A 23707-nucleotide genomic window follows, 5' to 3' on the forward strand; every position below is an offset into this window, starting at 1 on the left:
GAAGCTTTATACCATTTCATGCATTAGAGAAAGAAATGGGTTCCAAGTTGTTGATCATTAACATTGCTTAGCTGTAATCCCTCTTACCTCTCAGTGGCACCATGTAGTCACAAAAATAAAAACCACCAAAAAAAACCCCAAGTAAGTGCACATGCTTTGGAGCAGGTTTTCCTAGTAGGCTCCATAGTCTATACAGGATTTCCTTTTGCAAGTATTAAATGACTGTTTTCATTATAAATGTCTGTGTTAAAGGGATTGTACACAAGGGACGGCTCACTCTGAATTGTGTGGTATAGACATTCTGGTTTTGGACAGAATCGTTGCAGTTAAGTTGTGTGTCCTCTGGCGACTTCCTAAGGACTGCAGTCTGCTAGTCAAGTAGGAAAAAAGTGACATGTATGTGCTTTATGAAGGTTAATCTGAGCGTAAACTAAGAAATTTCATGGTTTTCCCCAAATAAGACTAATCAGAAATATCTACTTTGCAGAGACACACATTCTAAGTATGCTGTGCATGAAGGAGCCGACACTTCACATAGATGTACAAATGGTTTTGCTCACAGGGCATGCAGATTGGTCTCCTGCATTTCTAAGAGGAATGCTGTAGAAGAATTATCTTGCTGAGATTAAGCAATCAAATTTTAAAGCCTGGAATATCATGAGACACAGGCTCTAAGTTAAGCCAGAGACTCTACATACTTAGAGAAAAAAATAACCTCTCTCTCTCTCTATTCTGTGCATAATTAAGGAATAATACCCTCCTCCTTCTCAAGGTTATAGGACTACATCAAAGTAAAAAAAAAAAATCCCACACCGAAACATTAAATGAAAAATTCTTCAGAGGTACGAAGCGTAATTCTAGGAATTAAAGTGCCAAATTCTGGTTTTGCCAGTCCAGCAGGTTTGCTACACTTACTCCTAGAAGAAATGTTATTACCAATAACTTCCATAAACTTTCAAAGTGATAGCTGTGTAGTTTTTAAATCCACCACCGCATCGAAGTGTGAAATCTTGCATTGATCATCACTGGTGTTGGGGTTTATCTCTCTGCTGCTACGGAAATTAAGAAAACCAGAACAATTTCTATAGTTACCTTAAAATGATTGCCCATACTGAAAAACCTGAAATGCTTTTATGAAGCAATGCCTGTTGAATATGTTCCTTTGCTTTTTCTGCTCTAATTTCAAGATTTCCCTCTTCATGAAAGAGCTGGTAGAAGATGCCATGTTATAGAGTGGTTGTCATCCTCTCAAGACCATCTTATGAACGTAGAGAAATACCAGAACAGTAAGTCCTGTACAGATTAAGAGCAGGTTGACAGCTGTGACAGTCATGAGAACAAAATATTTTATTCATCAATAAAACTATAGTTTACAGTACTATTTACTAAATAAATTATATAATTTTTGTTTTACAAGAAATAAACTAAAATCAAAAATATTTCAAAGACAATATCTGTACACAACATAAGGCCTTGTTATAAATAACATTTTTTCTCCTTTTCACCAACAGTGAAAATAGAAGCTCATTTTCATACAGTGTGTGCAGAGGTTTATCCTAACCCTTGTATGACAGCAATTCCAACTTCCACTGATGTGGACCTAAGTCATTAGAACTGAAGGGTCAAAACAAATGAAATTAATTCTATTCACCACTGTGCTTATTTATAAATAAGTGAAGTAGATAATAGATTTTGCTTGTGCATAGTTACAGAAGGCATGCAAATGAAACCACTAGAGAACTGATAAGAAAATACCACTTTCAAGTTCAAGAACGGTGATTGGCAATATAGTAGAAAGCAGCCTGAATACACCATTCTTCACAGTTCAGCAAGCAACAGCAGATGATAGCGGAGTGTGGAATGTTTCACATCATTTTTGCCAAGTCCATCAGTCCTTTCCATGGTTCAAAGATCCTGATGCTTTTTAGAATAAGTTCAGTTGATTATTACTCGTTGTCTATTAGGCTCAGCAAATTCCTCCTTCTTAAATCAGGAGTGCAGAAAGTGCTCTTCATTAACCACTTCTCTTAGTTCTACTCTTTGTGTATTCTTTGTTACTGAAAATACAGAAATGACAAGTTAAGTCAAGAGTTGTGTTTATTTCTTTTCTTACATAATTATAAACAGGTAACATCTTTCTTCATCTAGACTGGTTGCAGCACAGTTTGGCAGTGATTCTTTTTTCCTTGCCCCCTAATCAAAAGCATTGGGTCTCATCTCTTCTACAACAGCTAACACCTATAGTTTTGCAGACACTGCAGTACACTTACCTTAGATGAAATACAACCACTTGCTGCTGCAAAATGCTGAACTCTCTGGACATCAGAGAAGACAGTCCCAAACTGAGAGCACTCAGCAGTTCACAACAGTTTTTATTACCTTGCAGAACTCACTGGGGCCTTTGTTACTTAAAAATGTTAGGGCAAGAAGTGCAGTCTTCATACATCATGTATAAAAGTCCTGTTAGCTTCTGCATTATACCCTTCCCTGGCTGAAAAATCATACCTATCCAAAAACCTTCAGGCACAACTAATGTTCTAGTCAATGTCATAGCAATCATGCTATTTCACAAAAAAATTACTTAATAATGTTAATGAATTAGTTTCCTACAGTATCTTCTACAGAAGCAGTGGTTTATGTAATACAAATAGTTGGTCACATCTTAGCATACCTATGGAGTCAGAGATGAATTGAAAAGAAACTGTTCTTTGCTTAACACCTTATTACTACGACTCAAACTAAGGATAAACTGACAGCTGAAGAAAATATTGCAGTAAACTGAATGCATCTCAGCTAATGTATCCAGCACGGAGCAGGACACAAAACCAAAGACATCTGTAGTGACCTTACTCTAAAACCTTATTAAAAAATATAATGAAGGCATAAGTTCCTATTTATTAAACAGATTTTTAAGATCACCTTTAAATTGTACTTTTTGATACAAGCATTTAACTAATCTTTGAATAGTTCAACAACAATCTAATCTTGACTATGAACAACAACAAAAAAGTCTCCAAAGGCATTTTTAAAGCTTATCTTAGAAAAAGGTAACTAGTAGATTTAAATCAGTATTTTACTTATGACTTCTGGCAGTAGACCTTAAACCTTGAAGAATTATATTTCAATATTGTTCTATGGCAACCTGAAATCTGTTACTGTATCGTGCACCAGTGTTAGGGTATTCATAATCACTGAAGCTAGTGAGCACAGTGCTAATCTCTCAGAGGCTGTTCTCTCTCTCTAGATAGCTATGATCTGGCAATGAAAGTCTATCTACTGCTGAATTAGCACCTGAATGTGCTAAGGGAGTAAAGTAGTACATAGTTACAGGATGCAGAACAATTTAATATGCAAAGTAAAACTGTTGGACAACTGAGTAAAATTAAAGAAAGTGATATTTTAAGAAGAGGATGACATAAGGCTAACAAGGATTTAAAAAAATTTTTTTTAAGAATGAGTTTGGCAAAAAAAAGTTGAAAAATGCTAGTATCAATAAACAAAATAATGTTTTATGAAGCCAAGATAAATTAGTCAAAATTTTCACTAGCACCATATAGTTTCTGTCTGAAAGCTCAGATCTGAATGACTGTAGGTCCATTTTGGCAGATAAAATGGTCACTCAACACAACTTCAGACCCTCTGGCTTCATCACTGCTTTTCACTAAGAAGACTAACAGTATTGTTGATGCTAGCTTTACTCTATTTCACTAATTACGTAATGCAATTATTACTAGCTTATTCTTGCTCCTTTTTCTCTCCTTCCAAAGCATTTCAGAGGTATCAGCAATGGAAAAAGTATCAGCAAAATTTGCGTAATGGAGTTGGAGAAAACAGACCTGACAGAAACTTGTAGCAACCGCTAACTGCGTGAGTCAGTCACCGAAACGTGGTACTGATGCCATTTTAAGGAGGTGGGATTTTCTGATGTTCATCTTTGTGTCAGGTACAGTCCAGTTCTGTGCATATTATTCTGGAAAAAACTCCATCTATTTCAAGGCGCAGGACATGATGCTTATCTAAGCAACTCTGTAACCACTGCACACCTTTTGGGGTTACTTTGATTGCAAAGAAAGAAACATTATTTTGTGGTAGAGACCGAGTCTGGCCATAGTAATTGAGTCCAAAATGATAAATAATGGACAAGTGACACTCCTGTAATCACTGTCTCGGGTGTCTGACACTGAGTATATAATTGATTTACAATGTTTGAGCCTACTTGAGGCTTTTTGTATTGGAGCATTTTTGTGCTCCAGTTCTCTTTTCATGGATTTGTTTATGAGCTGATTGATTTCCTCATGTGTATTAAAAGCCTCAGGGAAGAAGAACATGTAGTTTAGTCACAATACGTGCTGGCATTTTAGCACTTGGCTTAAATGTAATGTAATGTATTACCTGTAATCTGGAATGGTACCTTTTTAATCTAATCAAGCACATCAATTCCCATGTCTGATTTTCATGCAAGGGTGACTGAAATGTTGCTGGTATGTTGTTTCCTACATAACATTGCTTCTGCAAGAACACCTCTGCCAAACTACATTCAAGTGCTTAGTTGTTGTTTCACCTCACACCAGGTTTCAGTTCTATGAGAGACACGGGCCTCTTTTTCCTCTCCTTTTTAAGACCATGCGTGGATGGGTACAGTGGTAAGATAGGTAATAGGAAAGGAGCAGTTACCTCACTGCATAAAACAAGTAGGTTTGCCCCCTTCAGCCTTAATTAAACAGGATTCTACTTTGAGGAAAGTGCCTGATTGGTTCCAGTATGCGCACTTAACATTCTAAGGATTATTCTGCCCTCAGACGAAAGAAAGGATATCTCTTTAAGTGAGGAGGCCTGAATTCTCTTCTCATAGTCCCAGAATTAATGTTCAATCTACCATGTTTTTCCATCAGTATCTTCAGAGGAAACGGTGAGGCAGAGAAACTGAACTGTCCAGAAAGAGAGCAACGTATCAAAATTTGAGGTACGCAGCACAGTGTGACTGTATACTTTTCAGCTTCTTTTTACATGTACCCTGCCTGGGAACTGCACTTCTTAATACTCCACAAAAGCACCCTGAAGAAAACTACAACATGATTAGAATTGAACGAAATGTTATGAAAGACCGAGAAGCAAAAGGTTTCTGAATGAAAAACACCACTTCATGAAGGAGCTATGGAGGAAGTACAGTCCCTTAGCCAAAGCTGTATCTGACTAGGATGCTTCACTCGATCAGAGCCAGGTGGGAATTTTCTTCTGTGAATGAAGAGCTTATATGAGATGAGAGAGCTTAGAGTGCTAACTGAAAATAGCTGAAGGGGTGAAAATATCTGCAAGAGAAAGTAACTGTGAAGATGAAGAGCTAGACAGTAACCTGGCAGTCAGAAGGGTTTGAATATGAACTAGGAAATGCTCAGAGAGACAGGCTTTAATACAGAACTATGTGAGTGAGAACAGAAGGAAAGAGTTAGAGCACTGAAGAGTAAGAAGAGGCAGACAGTTTTGACAGTTTCTAAACATGCATTTTACAGACCAATATTTGTAAATCTGCTTATCTGTGCATCTACAGCAGCTTTGAAATACAAAGTTAATTTCAAGCAATGTTTTAAGACTTCAAAATCCTATAATAAAATTGGCATTTGGACATAAACCACAACATAATTCTAAATGTAATAATATTATCTACACAATTCATCTGACACAAATCATAGCTACACTAACCAGAGTCTGGGTTTGCTCATCACTACAGTTATTCCATTCTTTTATTTTACTGAAGCCCTTATCAATCCTTTGCAACCGTATCTTCAGTGGTAGTGACTTCCAAATTATATACAAATTTTGTGAGCCCTTTCTTCAACAACAGGAGGCAATGCTGTATTTCCATGTAACAATTTCTGTACTACTTAAGAATCTTCCATTATAATTAAATATAGAACTATTCTTCAAATAGGCAGGGCATATATTTATTTATTTAAATCCTATATTTACCACCAGATGACTTAAGATGTACAGCATCACAACAGAGCAAACTTCAAAGTTTGTTGCTGTCCTATTTACATGCATGTTCTTGTTCCACTGTAAGTGTAAAGGAAATCAAGCCTACTTGCAGTGAACTAATTAAAGTAATTCTTAAGTCTTACTACTCGTGATTTTACTGATACTGTAGTTTGTCAAAATAATATGTCAGCTACCTTTATAAGTCATTTCAGAGGTAGACTGAGAAATCACAGTGGAGCAGTTCATAACTGCACATGTTGCTTTTTCAGGGACAGAAAGCTCAAAGAATTTGGGACTTCACTGCAGAACAGAAGAAACAAGGTGACTTTAAGTTACTCCTTACTTTCTAAGTTAAATTACCACTTTTAAGGTCCTCCATTTTAGGTACCAGTCCATACTAACACTGGATTAAGGTCTTCAGGATCAGTTGCACTCGCTGATCTCTCTTAAGAAACTTTTGCAGGGTTGGGCTTGTAATTCCTACTAATTAAATTCCATAGAACTCAGTAGACTTTTGTGTTCAACAGCGCTTGCTGACATTTAATGCTTTTCTGCTTATATATCAGCTGACACTGCCTGAACTGACACCAATAGGGCTTCAGGGGAATTTTAAAAAGTGACTTAAGTTTATTTCCACAGGAAGAAGGAAACACTGTTTTACTCTGTTGTTTTGTGTATTTCTACATCAAAGTACTAAACAGAAGAGTGTTACCTTCTCTGTTACTGGCTTATGTACAGGACACCTATTTACCTCAAGTGGCATCTTTTGCTTCTAAGTATCTTATCTATCATTGTATTACATGTTCATAAAAGCAAGAACCTTTTAATGCTTTAATTCTCTGCAGAGAAACATTTCAAATTTCTGTTTTACATATCTGCTATCTTTCTGCAATCCTTAATTAAAAATTAAAATTATTTTTACAGAATATTCAGTAGTTGTTTCCCATTGTATGGTACTAGAATATCTGGAAATAATTTGGATTGGCTTATACTTAACTGCTCAGTACAGATCACGGTTAGTCATTTTATTCATAAAAGGTAGATTTCTTAAGTTATTATCTGGGTTAAAAGATTTAAGAGAAAATAAACCAATGGAATTTTGAAGTAAACTTGGATTTGAGGATGTTCCTAACAGTGTTGCTCAGAGTGGCAGGTGCACAAAATGCTGGTTTGCTGAACCTGGTCTTTGTTCATAACCGAGGAACTCTGGGCCCAGACCAGCCCTTCAGCTGCAAACTCAAGATGTCTCCATATCTGTGTCCTGGAACAAAAATTCTTGCTGCTACCAGATAAATTCTCAGTTTTGACATCAGCTGCACAGTGTGAGTCTGCATGGTGTTCCCTTAATGTAACACCCCAAAACCAATGCTCTTATCTGTAACAGGAATTTTTTTTTTTTACAATCTCTGCTCCACCCCACCTTGCTTGACTGTCTGAATTCGTACACAACACTGTTCAGCCAAATGCCATTTTTAAACTGTTTCTTGTAGTAAGTTTGCACAATGTCATTTTACTACAATGTCTTTTTTTTCCTTCATGGGATCAAAAATTCATAGCTCTTCATTTCCTAGAGGACTAAAATTTAGCATTTCAAAGCAGGAGGCAAAGACATAAAAGGATTAGTAGAGTTAACTGAAATTAAGCAAGTTAAGATATTTTTCATTATAATATCTAGCGGGTAAGACTACAGCAGCTTGCCTTGCAGTAGAAACACAGACAGGATTAACCACTATGGGATTAAAGGAAAACCTGGGAATGCCATTTAAAGCCACATTTTCTCCTCATGCTTTTAAAAGGTCAAAATGTATCTTGAAACTTTTTCAATTGAGGCTTAAATGAGCTAACGCAAACATCATTGATTTGCTTTGCTTTTTGAGACACACATTAGAAATGACTGACCTGTTCCTAGTGTTCTCAAAAACATGCGTCTTTCCCTTCTAGCCTGCATTTAATCATCCTCCTATAAAAACAAAACTACCTTCTGCCACAGCAGCAGTAAATCAAACATAACACACATCACTGATCCTTTAGTATCACTTTCCCAACCAGAGGTTAACTGTTGTTTCAGGGTCCGCTGAAGGATATTGGGAGGCATTAGGAAGTAAAAGGTTAGTGCATAAAACATTATCTTATTCCTCTTTGTTCCACAAACACCTCAGCATACATACAAGGGTACATGTGATAAAGTTACAGCTCATTTCTGCAGCCATCTCAAAATAGTTAAGGAGGCATCAGTACAGTGTGTGGGACAGGACCAAGAACGCAGGGCTAAGTAATTTCTCAAGATGAGTTTGCCACTTAAGAAGTAACATGTGCTTAGCCAGAGTATCCAATTTCCTTGAAGCTGTCAGCTGTTGCATACCTAGACACTGGAGGTATGTGCCACTACCTTGTCTTGATTAATGTATTTTGGGTTTGGATTTTTCAGTGTGCTGAGAAAGGGTGCTGCCAGGACAAAAAAGCATCTATGATTCTCTCCACTTAAGACCTATTTATTCTTCCAGACCTTTCCTCAGGGGAATAAACACTGGATGTTTGTAGTAACGTCCAGAGTTGGGTTTTATTTATTTTTCTGTTGATATTGATCAGTGGAATACACATATACTTACTGCAGTTTCCCAGACATAACAGTAATGAACGTTTTACAAGCCAAAAACTAATGAGATCACCATCACACCTGGAACTCATAAGGACAGCTTTATAGAAGGTATTACCTATGTCTGTCACTAGATTTTCAAAACATTCCACCGTCCACTCTGTAGACATCAAACTTTAAAAAAAGCACTTCACAGTGCTGAGCAGTGTTAAACAAGATTGTTATATTATAAACCAAATTAAAAAGTTTTCAACAAGAAGTGGTTTCTCTGTTAAGTGGGGCCAAAAGAAGCACAGAACAGCCCAGGATGGAAGAGACCTCAGAAGATCATCTGGTCCGGCCTTTTGTGGGAAAGGAGGCCTAGATGAGATTACCTGTCCAATTGCATCTTGAAAACCTCCAGTGGTGGGGGTTCTACCATGTCCCCGGAGAGGTTGTTCCAGTGATTGTTCTCACTGTAAAAATACTTTTCTTATATCAAGATGAAACCTCTCTTGATGCAACTTACACCCATTGCCTCTTGTGAAAAGAGAGCCTCCATCCTCTTTGTAGTCACCTTTAAGTACTGGAAAACTGATGACATCCTTCCTGAAACTTCTCTTCTACAGGCTGCAAAGACCTAACTCCTTCAGTCTTTCCTCACATGGCAGGTTCTCCAGCTCTTTGGTCATCTTCATGGCCCTCCTTTGGACCCTCTCCACTCTGTCCACATTTTGAATTGTGGGGCCCAGAGTTGGACACAGGACTCTGACAAGTGCTGAGTAGAGTGGGATGATCACATCTTTATCTCTGCTAGTAATACACCTTCAGATGCACCTCAGGATCCAATTTGCCTTGGTTGCTGCAGTGGCACACTGCTGACTCATGTTCAGCTTGTAGTCCACTGGGACTCCCAGGTCCCTCTCAGCAAGGCTGCTCCCCAGCCAGACATATTGTAGCCTGTGCCGGACTCCGGTTATATTGTCCCAGATTCAGGACTTTGCACTTGTCTTTGTTAGACTTCATCCAGTTCTTACTAGCCCACTCTTCCAGCCTCTCCAAGTCTCTCTGTAAGATGGCCCTACCTTCTGATGTGTCCACCTCACCACCCAGTTTAGTCATCAGCAAACTAGGTGAGGGTGCTTCAGTTCCATCACCTAGATCATTTATGAAGATGTTGAACATCGTGGGGCCCAGTACTGATCCCTAGAGGACCCAGCTTGTGACAGGCTGTCAGGCTGAGTAAAAAACACTCATCACCACCCTCTGAGACAATTTCCTGCCCATCTTGCAGACCACCCATCCGACTGTATCTTGCCAATTCATCCAGAAGGCTGTGGGAAACTGTGTCAAATGCTTTGCTGAAGTCCAGCTAAACAACATCCACTGCTCTCTCCATGTTGACAGAAGATGTTATTTTGTTGTAGAAGGTGATGAGGTTAGTCTGGCATGATTTGCCTTTGGTAAATCTGTGCTGGGTTTTCCAATCACCTGCTTAATTTGGTTTGTAACAGTTTCTGGGAGGACTCCTTCCACCACTTTCTCAGGGACTGAAGAAAGGCTAATGGGCCTGTAGTTTCCTGGGTCCTCTTTTGGGCCATTCTTGTAGATGGGTGTGAGATTTGCTCTCTTCCAGTCATCAGATATGCCACCTGATCTCCACGACTTTTCAAAGATTATAAGCAGTGGCCTTGCAACAATGTCAGCTGCTTCTGTTAACACCCTGGGGTGGATACTCCCCAGGCCCATCGATTTAGGTGGGTTGAGCCCTTGCAGAGGGCCACTGCTGGTGGGACAACACATGCATTGTCGTAGCTACTTGATCGTGTGATCTGGGGTCCATCCATGCTAGCAGAGACAGAGGCAAAGAAGGTATTGAGAACCTCTGGCTTATCAGCATTATTAGTAACTCATTTCCCTGCCCTGTTTAGTAAGGGGCCTATGTCTTCTCTGTGCTTCTGCTTAACTGCTCACATATCTGAAGAACCCTTTCTTCTTTTTGAGATCTTCGGCCAATTTCAGTTCTAGCTGAGCCTTAACCTTCTTGTCTGCATCTCTGCACACCCTAGCAAGCTTCTTGTAGTCCTCAATGGGTATTTCGTCACCTTTCCATAGCTGGTATGCTTCTTTTTCGCTTTTAAGGACACCCAAAACCTCATTGTTAAGCCCAGGTGGTCTCTCTCATTCTGCCTTCTTCCTTTCCCTTTGTTGGCAATGGACTGTTCTCGTGCTTCCAAGAGGCTGTTCTTTAAAAACTCCCAGCACTCACAAGCTCCTTTGCCCTCCATGCATGCTTCCCTTCGAATGCCTCACATCTGGGCTCTGAGCATACACTGAAGCTGGCTCTCCTAAAATCCAGGGCCTTTGTCCTACTACTGGTCTTCAGTGTACTCAGCAGGATCTTAAACTCCACAATGTTGTGATCACTGTATCCAAGGCTATCAATTTGTAGTTATGTTGTCAAGTACGTCTTTTCAGTTTGTGAGCAGTAAATGTAGCAATGCACTGTTCCTAGTCAGCATGTCCAGCACCTGTAGCAGGAAGCAGTCCTCATGCATTCCAGGAATCTCATGGACAACTTGGGCACTGCTGTGTTGTTCTCCCAATGAATATCTGGGTAACTGAAGTCGCCCATGAGGACCAGGTTCTGTTGGCCCAAGACTTCCCTGAGCAGCCAAAGTAAGGTTTTATCAGCCTCCTCATCCTAGCTGGAAGGTCAGTAACAGATACCTAACATAAGATCTTCCTTGGCGATGAAACAACTAATCTCTATTCAGAGGCATTTGGCAGAACTTTTGTGGTCTCCATAGCTTACTTCCGTACACTCAAATTTCTCTTTTTCCATGAAATGCAACTCCACCTCCTCTTCCTCCCATCTTTCCAGAAGAGTCTGCAGCCATCCATTGTGGTTTTCCAGTCATGTGAGTCTTCTCACCAAGCTTCTGTGATTCCTATCACATCATAACTCTCAGACTGGGCATGGAGCTCCAGTTCTTCCTCTTTGCTGCCGAGACTATGTGCATTGGTATACACGCACTTGAGGTGGTTGGACTTGGTGTTCTTGCCTTTGTAAAGCACTTGAAGCATTCGCTGCTACTCTAGTAAGTGTGCTCATCCACCCGTATGAATATGCAGGTGTCACAGCTCTGGATCCTACCCCCTAAAGTTCATTTGTTTAAAGCACAATTCACTAAGTCAGTCAATCTTCTAGCAAGGTTAGGTTGCATGTGATTACTCATTTGTCCATTTCCTATAACATTTCAGGATTTGTGAGTCCCTCTTTACAGACGATTCATGTCAACATCTGATCAGCAACAAGCCAAATTAAGACAAGTCCTACAGGAATAGGCTGATTTAATGGGCTACTTGAGGTCACAGGTAACTAAGTCAGTTCTACATCTAATTGGCCACTGGTACTTGCACTGTCTTGTTTCAGTGGAGGCAACAACTCCCCCAAGTGTGCTGCACTATTAAATTAGTAGCTATTAAGTGGGTACTGTATATACTCAAGCGTTGCTGGCTAAAAAGAAGAAGAAAAAAATCAGTGGTGCAGCCTACAGAAACAGCATGGGGATCAGACACAAACATGTGACAAACATGTTTCATCTTGGCATAAGATCAGACACAAACATGTTTCATCCCAACAAAAGAAAAATTTTTTCAGTATGAACAATCAATCCCTGGAACAACCTCTGCAAGGATGCGGTAGGATCACCATTGCTGGAGGTTTTCACGATGCAGTGGGACAGGGTGCTAGATAACCTCATCCAGGCTCCCTTTCCCAACTGAAAGGCTGGACTAGATGATCTTTCGAGGTCCCTTCTAGCCTGGGCTGTTCTACGATTCTATGATATTCTGGATCTCTTAAGACAAAAATCAGGAAACTCTAGAGATAAGAAAAACAAAAAATGCATTGAACTTTATCTAAAAAGGAAACAACCATACCTGTGTGAAACGTTTATTAGAAACCTAGAGAACAGACTTCCTTTTTTGACACTTTCTCTCTAGTAAAATTCTTGCCACAAAAGTCACAGGCATTTATTTATGAAAAGAGACGGAAAATATAACTAGGATAATATCAGAATTGCTTGGTTGGTGCTTTAGGAAAACAAACCTTCAGGAAAAAAGCCAAGCTTAACATACTGCCCTCCTATACTTATACTGATATTTTCAAAATGGCCTAAAAGGGTTAGATGCACAAAACTTCACTCAACTGAAACTGGACTTGGGTGTCTACTGCCTTTATGTCTGTGGAATGTGAGCTGTAGATACCAAGAGAATTTTTAAAACACAGGTGATATGAAGACAACCAAAGATGTAGACTTGAGCTTATCTTTCAGCAGTCAGATAAACTGCTCACTAGAAACCAAAACAGCACAGAAAAGACAAATTTTTAATTATTTTCCAGCCACAACTAGACAACCCTTCAGAGCAGAAAGGGGAGCCGTTAACGTACTTCATATTGAGCTCTACTTCACTGGCATTAAAATCACTTATGTAAACACAGAACTTTCCTCTCTGAGAAAATTTAATTTCTACACTGTGGAATATTCAACATGAAGAGGAAAGACTTTTTCTTTTCTCCCCCCCACATTCCCCCCCCCACTTTTTTTCCTTTTTTTTTTTTCCTCCTATGGAAAACATATAATAGGAAAAAAACCTCTACCATTAGAGAAAAACTGAAAGACATTTTGGCATATGTCATTATTAACACAATAGTTAATAGGAATATAGATTCTTGAAGGATTTGCTTTGGCAAGGTACTTACTCCTCATTAAGAAATACCCCAGTGAACCTCTGGATCTTGAAGTTAAGCACGTATTTTAGTCACTGAGCCTGAGTCAAAGGAATTACAGGTGACAACTTACTAAGTAGACATCCAAAACTGAAGCATTATCATTTTCCATTTCTAGTGTGCTCTGTTCTGAAGTCAAATAGATGGCACTGTCTTCTAAAGTGAATGTTGAACTCGAAGGCAACCCTTTACTGCAAAGAGAAGGGAGACTACAATCAACCAAAAATACAAGTTACAGAGAGCTCAGTCATAGCTGAAAATTTTAAAATAAATTTCTCTCTTAAGTGTAAAACTTCAAATACTTGAAAAGACGGAATGCAAATGGACACATATAGATGTGTTGACAACAGCTAGGTAACTAGCAGCTCATCACAGAATCACAGAATGTTAGGGATTGGAAGGGACCTCGAAAGATCATCTAGTCCAGTCCCCCTGCCGGAGCAGGATTGCCTAGACCATATCACACAGAAACGCGTCCAGGTGGGTTTTGAATGTCTCCAGAGAAGGAGACTCCACAACCTCTCTGGGCAGCCTGTTCCAGTGTTCGGTCACCCTCACCGTAAAGAAGTTTTTCCTCATATTTGTGTGGAACCTCCTGTGTTCCAGCTTGCACCTACTGCCCCTTGTCCTGTCAAGGGATGTCACTGAGAAGAGCCTGGCTCCATCCTCATGACACTTGCCCTTTACATATTTATAAACATTAATGAGGTCACCCCTCAGTCTCGTCTTCTCTAAGCTAAAGAGACCCAGCTCCCTCAGCCTCTCCTCATAAGGGAGATGTTCCACTCCCTTAATCATCTTCGTGGCTCTGCGCTGGACTCTCTCTAGCAGTTCCCTGTCCTTCTTGAACTGAGGGGCCCAGAACTGGACACAATATTCCAGATGCGGCCTCACCAGGGCAGAGTAGAGGGGGAGGAGAACCTCTCTCGACCTACTAACCACACCCCTTCTAATACACCCCAGGATGCCATTGGCCTTCTTGGCCACAAGGGCACACTGCTGGCTCATGGTCATCCTGCTGTCCACTAGGACCCCCAGGTCCCTTTCCCCTACGCTGCTCTCCAACAGGTCTGCCCCCAACTTGTACTCGTACATGGGGTTGTTCTTGCCCAGATGCAGGACTCTACACTTGCCCTTGTTATATTTCATTAAATTTCTCCCCGCCCAACTCTCCAGCCTGTCCAGGTCTCTCTGAATGGCTGCGCAGCCTTCCGTTGTGTCAGCCACTCCTCCCAGTTTTGTGTCATCAGTGAACTTGCTGACAGTGCACTCTATTCCCTCATCCAAGTCATTAATGAATATATTGAATAGTACTGGTCCCAGTACCGACCCTTGAGGGACTCCGCTAGACACAGGCCTCCAACTGGACTCTGTCCCATTGACCACCACTCTCTGGCTTCTTTCCTTCAGCCAGTTCACAATCCACCTCACTACCCGATCATCCAGACCACACTTCCTCAGTTTAGCTGTGAGGATGCTGTGGGAGACAGTGTCAAATGCTTTACTGAAATCGAGATAGACCACATCCACAGCTTTACCATCATCTATCCACCGGGTTACGTCCTCATAAAAGGCTATCAAGTTGGTTAAGCATGACTTCCCCTTGGTGAAGCCATGCTGAGTGCCCCTAATGATCCCCCTATCCTTGATGTGCCTAGAGACAGCACCAAGAACAAGTTGTTCCATCACCTTTCCGGGGATGGAGGTGAGGCTGACCGGTCTATAGTTACCCGGGTCCTCCTTCTTGCCCTTTTTGAAGACTGGAGTGACATTCGCTTTCCTCCAGTCCTCAGGCACCTCTCCCGTTGCCCACGACTTAGCAAAGATGATGGAGAGTGGCCTAGCAATGACTTCCGCCAGCTCCCTCAGCACCCGCGGGTGCATCCCATCAGGGCCCATGGATTTATGGACGTCCAGATTGCTTAATTGGTCCCTGACCCAGCCCTCATCTACCAAGACAGATTCCTCCTCTATCCTGACTTCTTCTGGGGCCTCAGGGGTCCGGGGCTCCTCAGGACAGCCTCCAGCAGTATAGACAGAGGCAAAGAAGGCATTCAGTAACTCTGCCTTCTTTTTATCCTCTGTCTCCAGGACCCCCACCTCATTCATCAGTGGGCCTACATTGCCTCTAGTGTTGGTTTTACCTGCAATGTATTTGAAGAAGCCCTTTCTGTTGTCCTTGACCTCTCTTGCAAGGTTTAATTCCAAGGAAGCCTTAGCTTTCCTAGTTGCCTCCCTACATCCTCTGACAACAGACTTATATTCCTCCCAAGTGGCCAGCCCCTCCTTCCATGATCTGTACACCCTCCTCTTCCACTTGAGTTTGCCCAGCAGTTCCCTGTTTAACCATGCAGGTCTCCTGGTACCCTTCCTTGACTTCCTACCTGTTGGGATGCTCTGATCTTGAGCTCGGAAGAAGCAGTCCTTGAATGCTAACCAACTATCTTGGGTCCCCTTACCTTCTAGTACCCTGTCCCATGGGATTTCCACTAGCAATTGCTTGAAAAGGCCAAAGTTGGCCCTCCTGAAGTCCAGGGTTGTGATTCTGCTAGCTATTCTGTTCCTGCCACATGAGATCCTGAACTCTACCATCTCATGGTCACTACAACCAAGGCTGCCCTCAACCTTCACCTCTTCAACCAGACCCTCCTTGTTAGTGAGGATAAGATCCAGCAGCGCTCCTCTCCTAGTTGGCTCCTCCACCATTTGCATCAGAAAGTTATCATCAATGCACTGGAGGAACCTCCTGGACTGAGGATGGCTGGCTGAGTAGGCTTCCCAGCAAATATCAGGGTAGTTGAAATCCCCCATGACAACCAGGCCCTGTAATTGCGAGACTGCTCTCAGCTGCCTGTAGAAGGCCTCATCACCCTCCTCATCCTGATCTGGTGGCCTGTAATAGACACCCACAACAGTATCACCCCTGCCAGCCTGCCCCTTAATTCGCACCCACAAACTCTCAACTCGCTCCTGATCCGCCCCTGGACAGAACTCAATACATTCTAGCTGCTCACTCATATAAAGAGCAACTCCACCACCTCTCCTTAGTGGCCTGTCTTTCCTGAACAAGACATAGCCATCCATGACCACATTCCAGTCATGCGAGGCGTCCCACCAAGTCTCTGTAACTGCCACTAAATCATAGCCCCCCGACCGAACACGGATTTCCAACTCCTCCTGTTTATTCCCCATGCTGCGTGCATTGGTGTACAGGCATTTCAGGGAGTAAGCTGAGCACACCGATTTCACCCCAGGGGTATGGGAGGCCTCCTGGTCTACCTCATCACTAGAGCGTTGCCCCAGTGGTGCAAGCCCAGCTACTACCCCATCCCCCTTCGAATCTAGTTTAAAGCTCTCCGAATGAGCCCTGCTAATTCCTGAGTAACTAGCTCATATTTGACTAACGTATGCAAACCACATTTTCTACTTTTGCATTAATTAAAATTTTATCAGGAAGTAATACTGTTCCTGAACTCTAATATTTACTTAAAGAATGAAACTATGTCACAGTAAATGTGAGATAATTTCATTAATTTCAAAAGAAGTTACTTTCACGTTACACATGGTGTAAATTTTGGTGCACTTCTTAACTCAAAATAGGGATTTTGAAGATTTGGTAATTAGGCACAGTAGCACTGGACTTTCTCATGCAGATATGGGATCATTTGCAGCCACAGTTCAGAAGGGAAAGTGGGAGGAGATCAAGAGTGTACTGTAATTAGTACTGTTCTGCAAGGAAGTGGTATTTACAGAGCAGGCGCACTGTATTATCATTCATGGATATCATTTTTTGTTCTCTGCTATCCAGAAAGAAAGTGAAACTGCAAATGCATCCGCACAGGAATCTTCTTTTGTTTTGTAAACACACTTGGAACCACAAAGCTATAACTCTCACAGGTGTTCTGTAGGAGTTAGGTGCCCATTATCACCTGTCCTCACCAGCTGCCAGAAACTAACAGACTCCAGGCTGCCTTGAAAACTCAACTGTCAATTTTTGCAAGAGACATATTTTAAAAGTTCTTATCTATTTACACACAAGGTGAAAAGCAGCCAATTCTGCATTATAACTGGGTATGAAAACACAGTTACAGCCATCAGTCCAGAAATTACTTATTTCCACCTCCCTTTGCAGTACTTTGTATTTTGTTTCAGATGGGTTATAGTTTCAAAAAGGGCAAAGCTAGCATGCAAAGTAGAAAACAAATTCAAATGCTCAACAAAACAATGAATCATCAGTCACCCTCATGTCGTATTAGTATTAAGTGCACAGCATTACGTTTGCCACATTACAATGTTCCTTTTATTATATAGTGTATTAGGCATCTTTTCAATAGCAAGACTATTTCTTTTGTCCCAAGGGTGACCCAGCTCCCACTGACTTAGTAGCATTTTTCTCACACCCATTACTTGTATTTCAGTTACATCAGTTTTCTATCAATGCTTCATTTTACTGAAGGGGAGAGGGCAGACAGGAAGGGAAAAATGGGTTGTTGCCAAATGTTAGACTATGTTTTATCATCTCCCACAAAATAAGCTCTGGCATGGATGATACTACTCTTGGCAAAAGGGCGCGGTGGGTGAGGGGAGAGAGTCACTTTTGTTTGCAGAATTTTGATCTCCACTGTTGCACAGTTCAGGCCTCTGCATGTGCAAAGGCCCATATATGAAAACCATGTGACACGAGATGAATGTGCAGTGAGGAGCTACTACTGCTATAAAAATATGCAAACCCAGTGGTCAAGCCTTCCTTCTGGAAAATAGTGCTCTGCATTACTAACTGTAAAGCAAGCCAGGCAGGCTGTGGTGTATACCTGGCTTTGAAGCCAGGAAAGTGAATACAGTGTAGCAATACAGGAAACAGAGAGTTAAAGTTTAAATGTAGGCTTTAAGCAAAAACTTAGAGAATTTAGTATTAACAGCAGAGGTAATAATTCACTGAGGAACAGGACGCTATGACATGGCCTAGGACGCTATGACATGAAGTAGGAACAGAGAAAGCTGAAAAATGCTAACATATATAACAAGGGGAGAGAAGAAAAAGGATGAGCCAAGAAATCAAGTATTCTTGCCAAGACACTAGGAATCCTTGCCAGGTACATAGGGAAACCATCCAAATTAAGGAAAGTTCAAGAGTTTATGAAGATGATGATGAAAGGACACTGGGTTCATGAAGCTGAAGAACGGAACGACCCCTGAAAATCTCCCCAAATTGAAGACCATGCCTATAACTCCGCCTTAACTCCGCCTGCTATGAATATTATAATTAGATGTTGCAATAATATGAATATGCATGAAAAGATGTTGTAATCTCTTATGCAAATTGTATAAATAGTCTGATTTCCACGGACTGCTTTGGAACTCTTTTGTCCGGCATGAGCCGGGGGTTCCCCAGCGTTGCCTGAAATAAATACCTCGCTGCTTAAAGACTAAACTTTGTCTCTGAGCAGTTTCATAGAGCCTTTTGGGGCATAATTTCGGCATCAGCTTTCACTCCTGCATCAGGTGAGGTTTAAAAGCAAAAAAAATTGAAATAGTTATTCCTTTCATATACATATCTGGCAATATCACTGCCACCTTTAATGCTGTTATTTTTAACTTCTTTCACTTCCAGAAAACCTCTGGAACCTGTACTGAAGACAAAGTGAGCATTCTGTAACTAAGACCTAGTCCTCCTATTATTTCAGTTTAATTCACTGGCTTACTGTGACACTTACTTTTCTTCCTCTCTTCTCTACCTTCCATTAGAAGGCACTGCACTTCTTTTGCTCTTAGCTTATTAAATTATAATCTATGTTGCTTCACAGCCTGCTGTGGATAGCAAACAACAGTAATGTTAGTTTAGCATTCAGTCTTGGGATTGTCCCACTTTTAAAAAGGGAAAAAAGGAAGACCTGGGGCACTACAGGCCACTTAGTCTCATCTCTGTGCTGGGCAAGATCATGGAGCAGATCCTCCTGGAAACTATGCTAAGGCACATAGAAAACAAGGAGGTGGTTGGTAACAGCCAACATGGCTTCACTAAGGGCAAATCATGCCTGACAAATTTGGTGGCCTTCTACAACAGGGTTACAGCGTTGGTGGATACGGGAAGAGCCACTGGTGTCATCTACCTGGACTTGTACAAAGCATATGACACTGTCCCGCACAACATCCTTGTCTCTAAATCGGAGAGACATGGACTTGAAGGATGGACCACTCAGTGGATAAGGAATTGGCTGGATGGTCGCACTCAAAGAATTGTGGTTAATGGCTTGATGTCCAAGCGAGCGCTGTTTAATGTCTTTGTTGGCGACATGGACAGTGGGATTGAGTTTGCCCTCAGCACGTTTGCCAATGACATCAAGCTGTGTGGTGCGGTCAACACGCTGGAGGGAAGGGATGCCATCCAGAGGGACCTTGACAGGCTTGAGAGCTGGGCCTGTGCGAACCGCATGAAGTTCAACAAGGCCAAGTGCAAGGTCCTGCATGTGGGGTGGGGCAATCCCGAGCACAAATACAGGCTGGAAGAAGAATGGATTGAGAGCAGCCCTGAGGAGAAGGACTTGGGGGGTGATGGTTGATGAGAAGTTCAACATGAGCCAGCAATGTATGCTTGCAGCCCAGAAGGACATCTGTATCCTGGGCTGCACCAAAACCAGCATGGCCAGCAGGTCAAGGGAGATGATTCTGCCCCTCTACTCCACTCTCGTTAGACCCCACCTGGAGTACTGCATCCAGCTCTGGGGACCCCAACATAAGAAGGACATGGAGCTGTTGGAGAGAGTCCAGAGGAGGGCCACAAAGATGATCAGAGGGCTGGACCACCTCTCCTATGAAGACACGCTGAGAGAGTTGGGGCTTTTCAGCCTGGAGAAGAGAAGGCTCCGGGGAGACCTCATAGCAGCCTTCCAGTACCTGAAGGGGGCCTACAGGAAAGCAGGAGAGGGGCTTTTTACAAGGGCAAGTAGTGACAGGATGAGGGGTAACGGTTTTAAACTGAAAGAGGGTAGATTTAGATTAGATCTTAGGAAGAAATTCTTTACTGTGAGGGTGGTGAGACACTGTCACAAGTTGCCCAGAGAAGCTGTGGATGCCCCCTCCCTGACAGTGTTCAAGGCCAGGTTGGATGAGGCTTTGAGCAACCTGGTCTAGTGGAAAGGTGTCCCTGCCTGTGGCAGGCGGGTTGGAACTATATGATCTTTAAGGTCCCTTCCAACCCAAACCATTCTATGATCCTATTATTGTTAAAATATTGGTTTTACCTATAACATAAAGACAATGACACCTCCCCTTTGGAATGTGCCTCTTTTTCTTCTGTACCTGTTATGGAAATACAGTATACAGTCATGCAGCAAATGAGGGTTGAAACAAAAACAGCACGTTAAGAGAAGTCAGAGAGAAGCTCCTATTAATGTCACAATTTGGCTATTTAGTAGTGAACTTCCTAAAAAAGAAAGAGATTTAATATATGGAAACAAATAATATATATAATATATATATTAACATACAGAAAGAAATGGGAGAAAAGGGGCAGAAGAAAGTACAAAGATACAGTAATCTACATATAGAAACCCAGTAGCGACTAAAGTCCCTTGAACAAAATCAGTCATGAAAGAAGAAAATGAAACAATGCAGATGCCAGTCCACCTATTTTTTTTTTCCTTTTTCACAATCAAAGACCAACAACTTATTTGCAGATCGCAATCTCCTTGCTGCTGTGACTTTCACACTGAATAATTAAAGATAAACTCTGCAAGTAAGGAAGACTTATATCCTGCATGAAAAATGGTTTATTAAAAGGAGAAGTGTAGGAAAACTGTTGCAAGACGGAACTGTCTTTCACATACCTTAAGTTCAATAACCGAAGCTTTTTCTCTATTTAGAAGAACATGAACTGTCCACTTTGGGAAGCTAATCTGTACTGTGTATAAAGGAGAAAGTGAAAATTTCAAGTCACTGCCCTGTTAATTTGCATCCGGAGCCCATGCTGGTGTCAGTATGAAAGCAATTGCATTTGCCAGGAGCTGCACTCTGCTGCAACTGCAGCATAGTGCTTATGTGTAATAATGTAATAACACCTCCTTAGTTACAGCCGATTAGTTAGAAATCATTTTCATGGCAGAGTACAACAATAATTGTTTGTTGTACTTGCCTTGCAATGACAGCACGAAGAACAAGCAACCCCACTGCCTAAGTAGCTATGAACTACTGAAGATATGCGTAAGAACAAGATTTCCAATTTTCCTATGAAAAGGGGAAAGATCAAGAAGCTTTTTTTTTTAAGGTCTCATCCTTAGGTGTTATTGTGGATCCTATTTTAAAAAGCACTAAATATTTTGTCCTTCTGCTGAAGTGAGGAGAGAAGTCATACTTTGACCTTCTAAATCAGCACACTTCAACACATTTAATAAAAAAACAGGCTCAAGTTTTCTTATAAAACCTTCATTTTCTGAAGTCCTTCTAAAACGCTCTCTTGGGCATGAGAGACGCAAAAAAATCCTCACTTAAATTAGCTCAAAAAGTTAAGATAGTTAGTGATTCCTGCTTGCAAATATGAAAAATGAGGTGCTGAGCACAAGATGTTCAGTAAGAACAATTGAATTAGACTGATGTTCTGCAGATTTGTAGAACAGCATAACTTTTACACATTTTAATCTAATAATGATATATGTAAGATCCTATTAAGTTTCTAAGGAATAAAGGAAAAAAAATATACTTTGTCAAGGAACTAGCATAAGCAGGCAGGATTATCTAAAATAAAATAGTAAAAATAATTTAAAAAAAATTAAAATACTGGTGTCCTTCAAACCTTCACAAATTTTAATTACTATTTCTGTCCTTCATATTTTATTTACACTAAACTGAAGTGACAGTTTTAGAAATAAAAAACTTCTGTTTTCTTCATGGAAAAAAAAATATGCCTCATTATAATGTGTCTACTTGCAAGGCAGCCTGCAGGACAGGTAGGACTCTTCAGCCTCCTTTCCAAGTCATTGCACAGCCTTTGAAGAACGGCACAAACAGTGCCAGGTAGTAACAACTGACTGAAGCAGAAGTTTGAGCTATATTTTGGGTTTAGTTGTTTGTTTTTTTTTTTCCCTCCTGCAGTGTGAAGAACAGCTCTTGTAGGAATAAAATTATCAGCTTCTTTTAGATAGTGCCAAAATACAACAGCCATGAATTAGAATGAGCTACTGCGCCTCCCTCATTGTGAAGAATTGTAATAAAAATAGGCTTTGATGTCTATCTTTGGATGTCAAATATGCTTTCCTGTAGCATATTCCACAGAAAATTTATCCCCTAAATAGCAGCACATTTGTAATGTCCAATGTGTGTGAAAACTCTCATATATGCTTTTGAAAAAAATTATCAACTCATTGCATCATGAGTTTAGATCTTTAAAATCTCAATGTATAGAAGTTAGCCAGAAAAACGTCTTGTAGGATAAATGAGCAGTAAAGCTATTGTTCTAAGGTACAACTTAGTACCAATTGTTGCAGAAAAGCTGCCTGCATACATATAAATGTGAACATGGACAACAGGTATTAATAGACCTGCTGAACTAAATGCATTAATTAGTCTAATGTTTACAATGTAGAAATATTACGTCACCTCTAAAACCCAACCTTGGATTTCATTTTTATAAATTACATGTATGTGTTGAAAAAAAAAGTAGGTCAAATATAGTAAAATTCCCTGGTAATATTTCACTAACACTGTTGACAAACATCAAAACTACAGACCTGAGAAAACAATAGGTGTGACTGATCTTCTAAATGCTGCTTCAAATGAAGGAATCTGACAGTGAGTCTGTGCTATGACACTCACGCTAATGGCAAACCATGATGTGAATCAGGAAACATCACAGTAAGCACATCCATTTCATGTTGTCAACAAACCTATACACCATTGCAGGTGCCAATTAAAATCACAAAACTGTAATTTTTGTACCTGACATATGTATGTAGTTGAAAAGTGACGGTATAAGCAATCAGAATTTAAGAACTCAGTGTAGATTACAAAATATTGAGTAATAACAGCCAAATCCACTGAGAGATACACACCAACATGTATCAGCCCTTGGAGGGACCTACACATGAAGTCGGTTCTGAGAAGCTCCTCTGGATCCTCCTCACCAGAAAAAATTAAGGTAATGAAATTAGACTTGCAAGGATGAGTATGGAATATGAAAAGCAGCACACAGAGGGACAAATTCAGTCAAGGAAACATTTGCTTATGTATTAAATAACTACTATTACCATTGAAGTTTCACATATGCATCTGTGTATTTAACTAAACAATAATTTTAAATTTCAAGTTAAAAAAGTATAGGTTTTCTTCCTACTTTTCAACAACCAAGTTGTTTTCAGAAGCACTGGCTA

The 23707-nt window shown here is 40.7% G+C and overlaps 1 protein-coding gene across 2 annotated transcripts in view; it reads right to left on the reverse strand.

Annotated features, from left to right (window-relative positions):
- Positions 1-1384: 1384 nt before the first annotated feature.
- PIP5K1B (phosphatidylinositol-4-phosphate 5-kinase type 1 beta) overlaps positions 1385-23707 on the reverse strand; it is a 130908-nt gene continuing 108585 nt past the window's right edge. For both annotated transcript variants that reach the window (XM_068422569.1, XM_068422568.1), the window contains 2 exons: positions 13320-13537; positions 1385-2057 (listed from right to left, as the gene is read on the reverse strand). In XM_068422569.1, coding sequence (XP_068278670.1) covers positions 13402-13537 — 136 coding nt within the window. In that variant the 3' untranslated portion in view covers positions 1385-2057; positions 13320-13401. The remainder of the gene's footprint in view (positions 2058-13319; positions 13538-23707) is intronic.

This window comes from Nyctibius grandis, chromosome Z, assembly GCF_013368605.1.
Source record: "Nyctibius grandis isolate bNycGra1 chromosome Z, bNycGra1.pri, whole genome shotgun sequence".
Classification (NCBI taxonomy): Eukaryota; Metazoa; Chordata; class Aves; order Nyctibiiformes; family Nyctibiidae; genus Nyctibius; species Nyctibius grandis.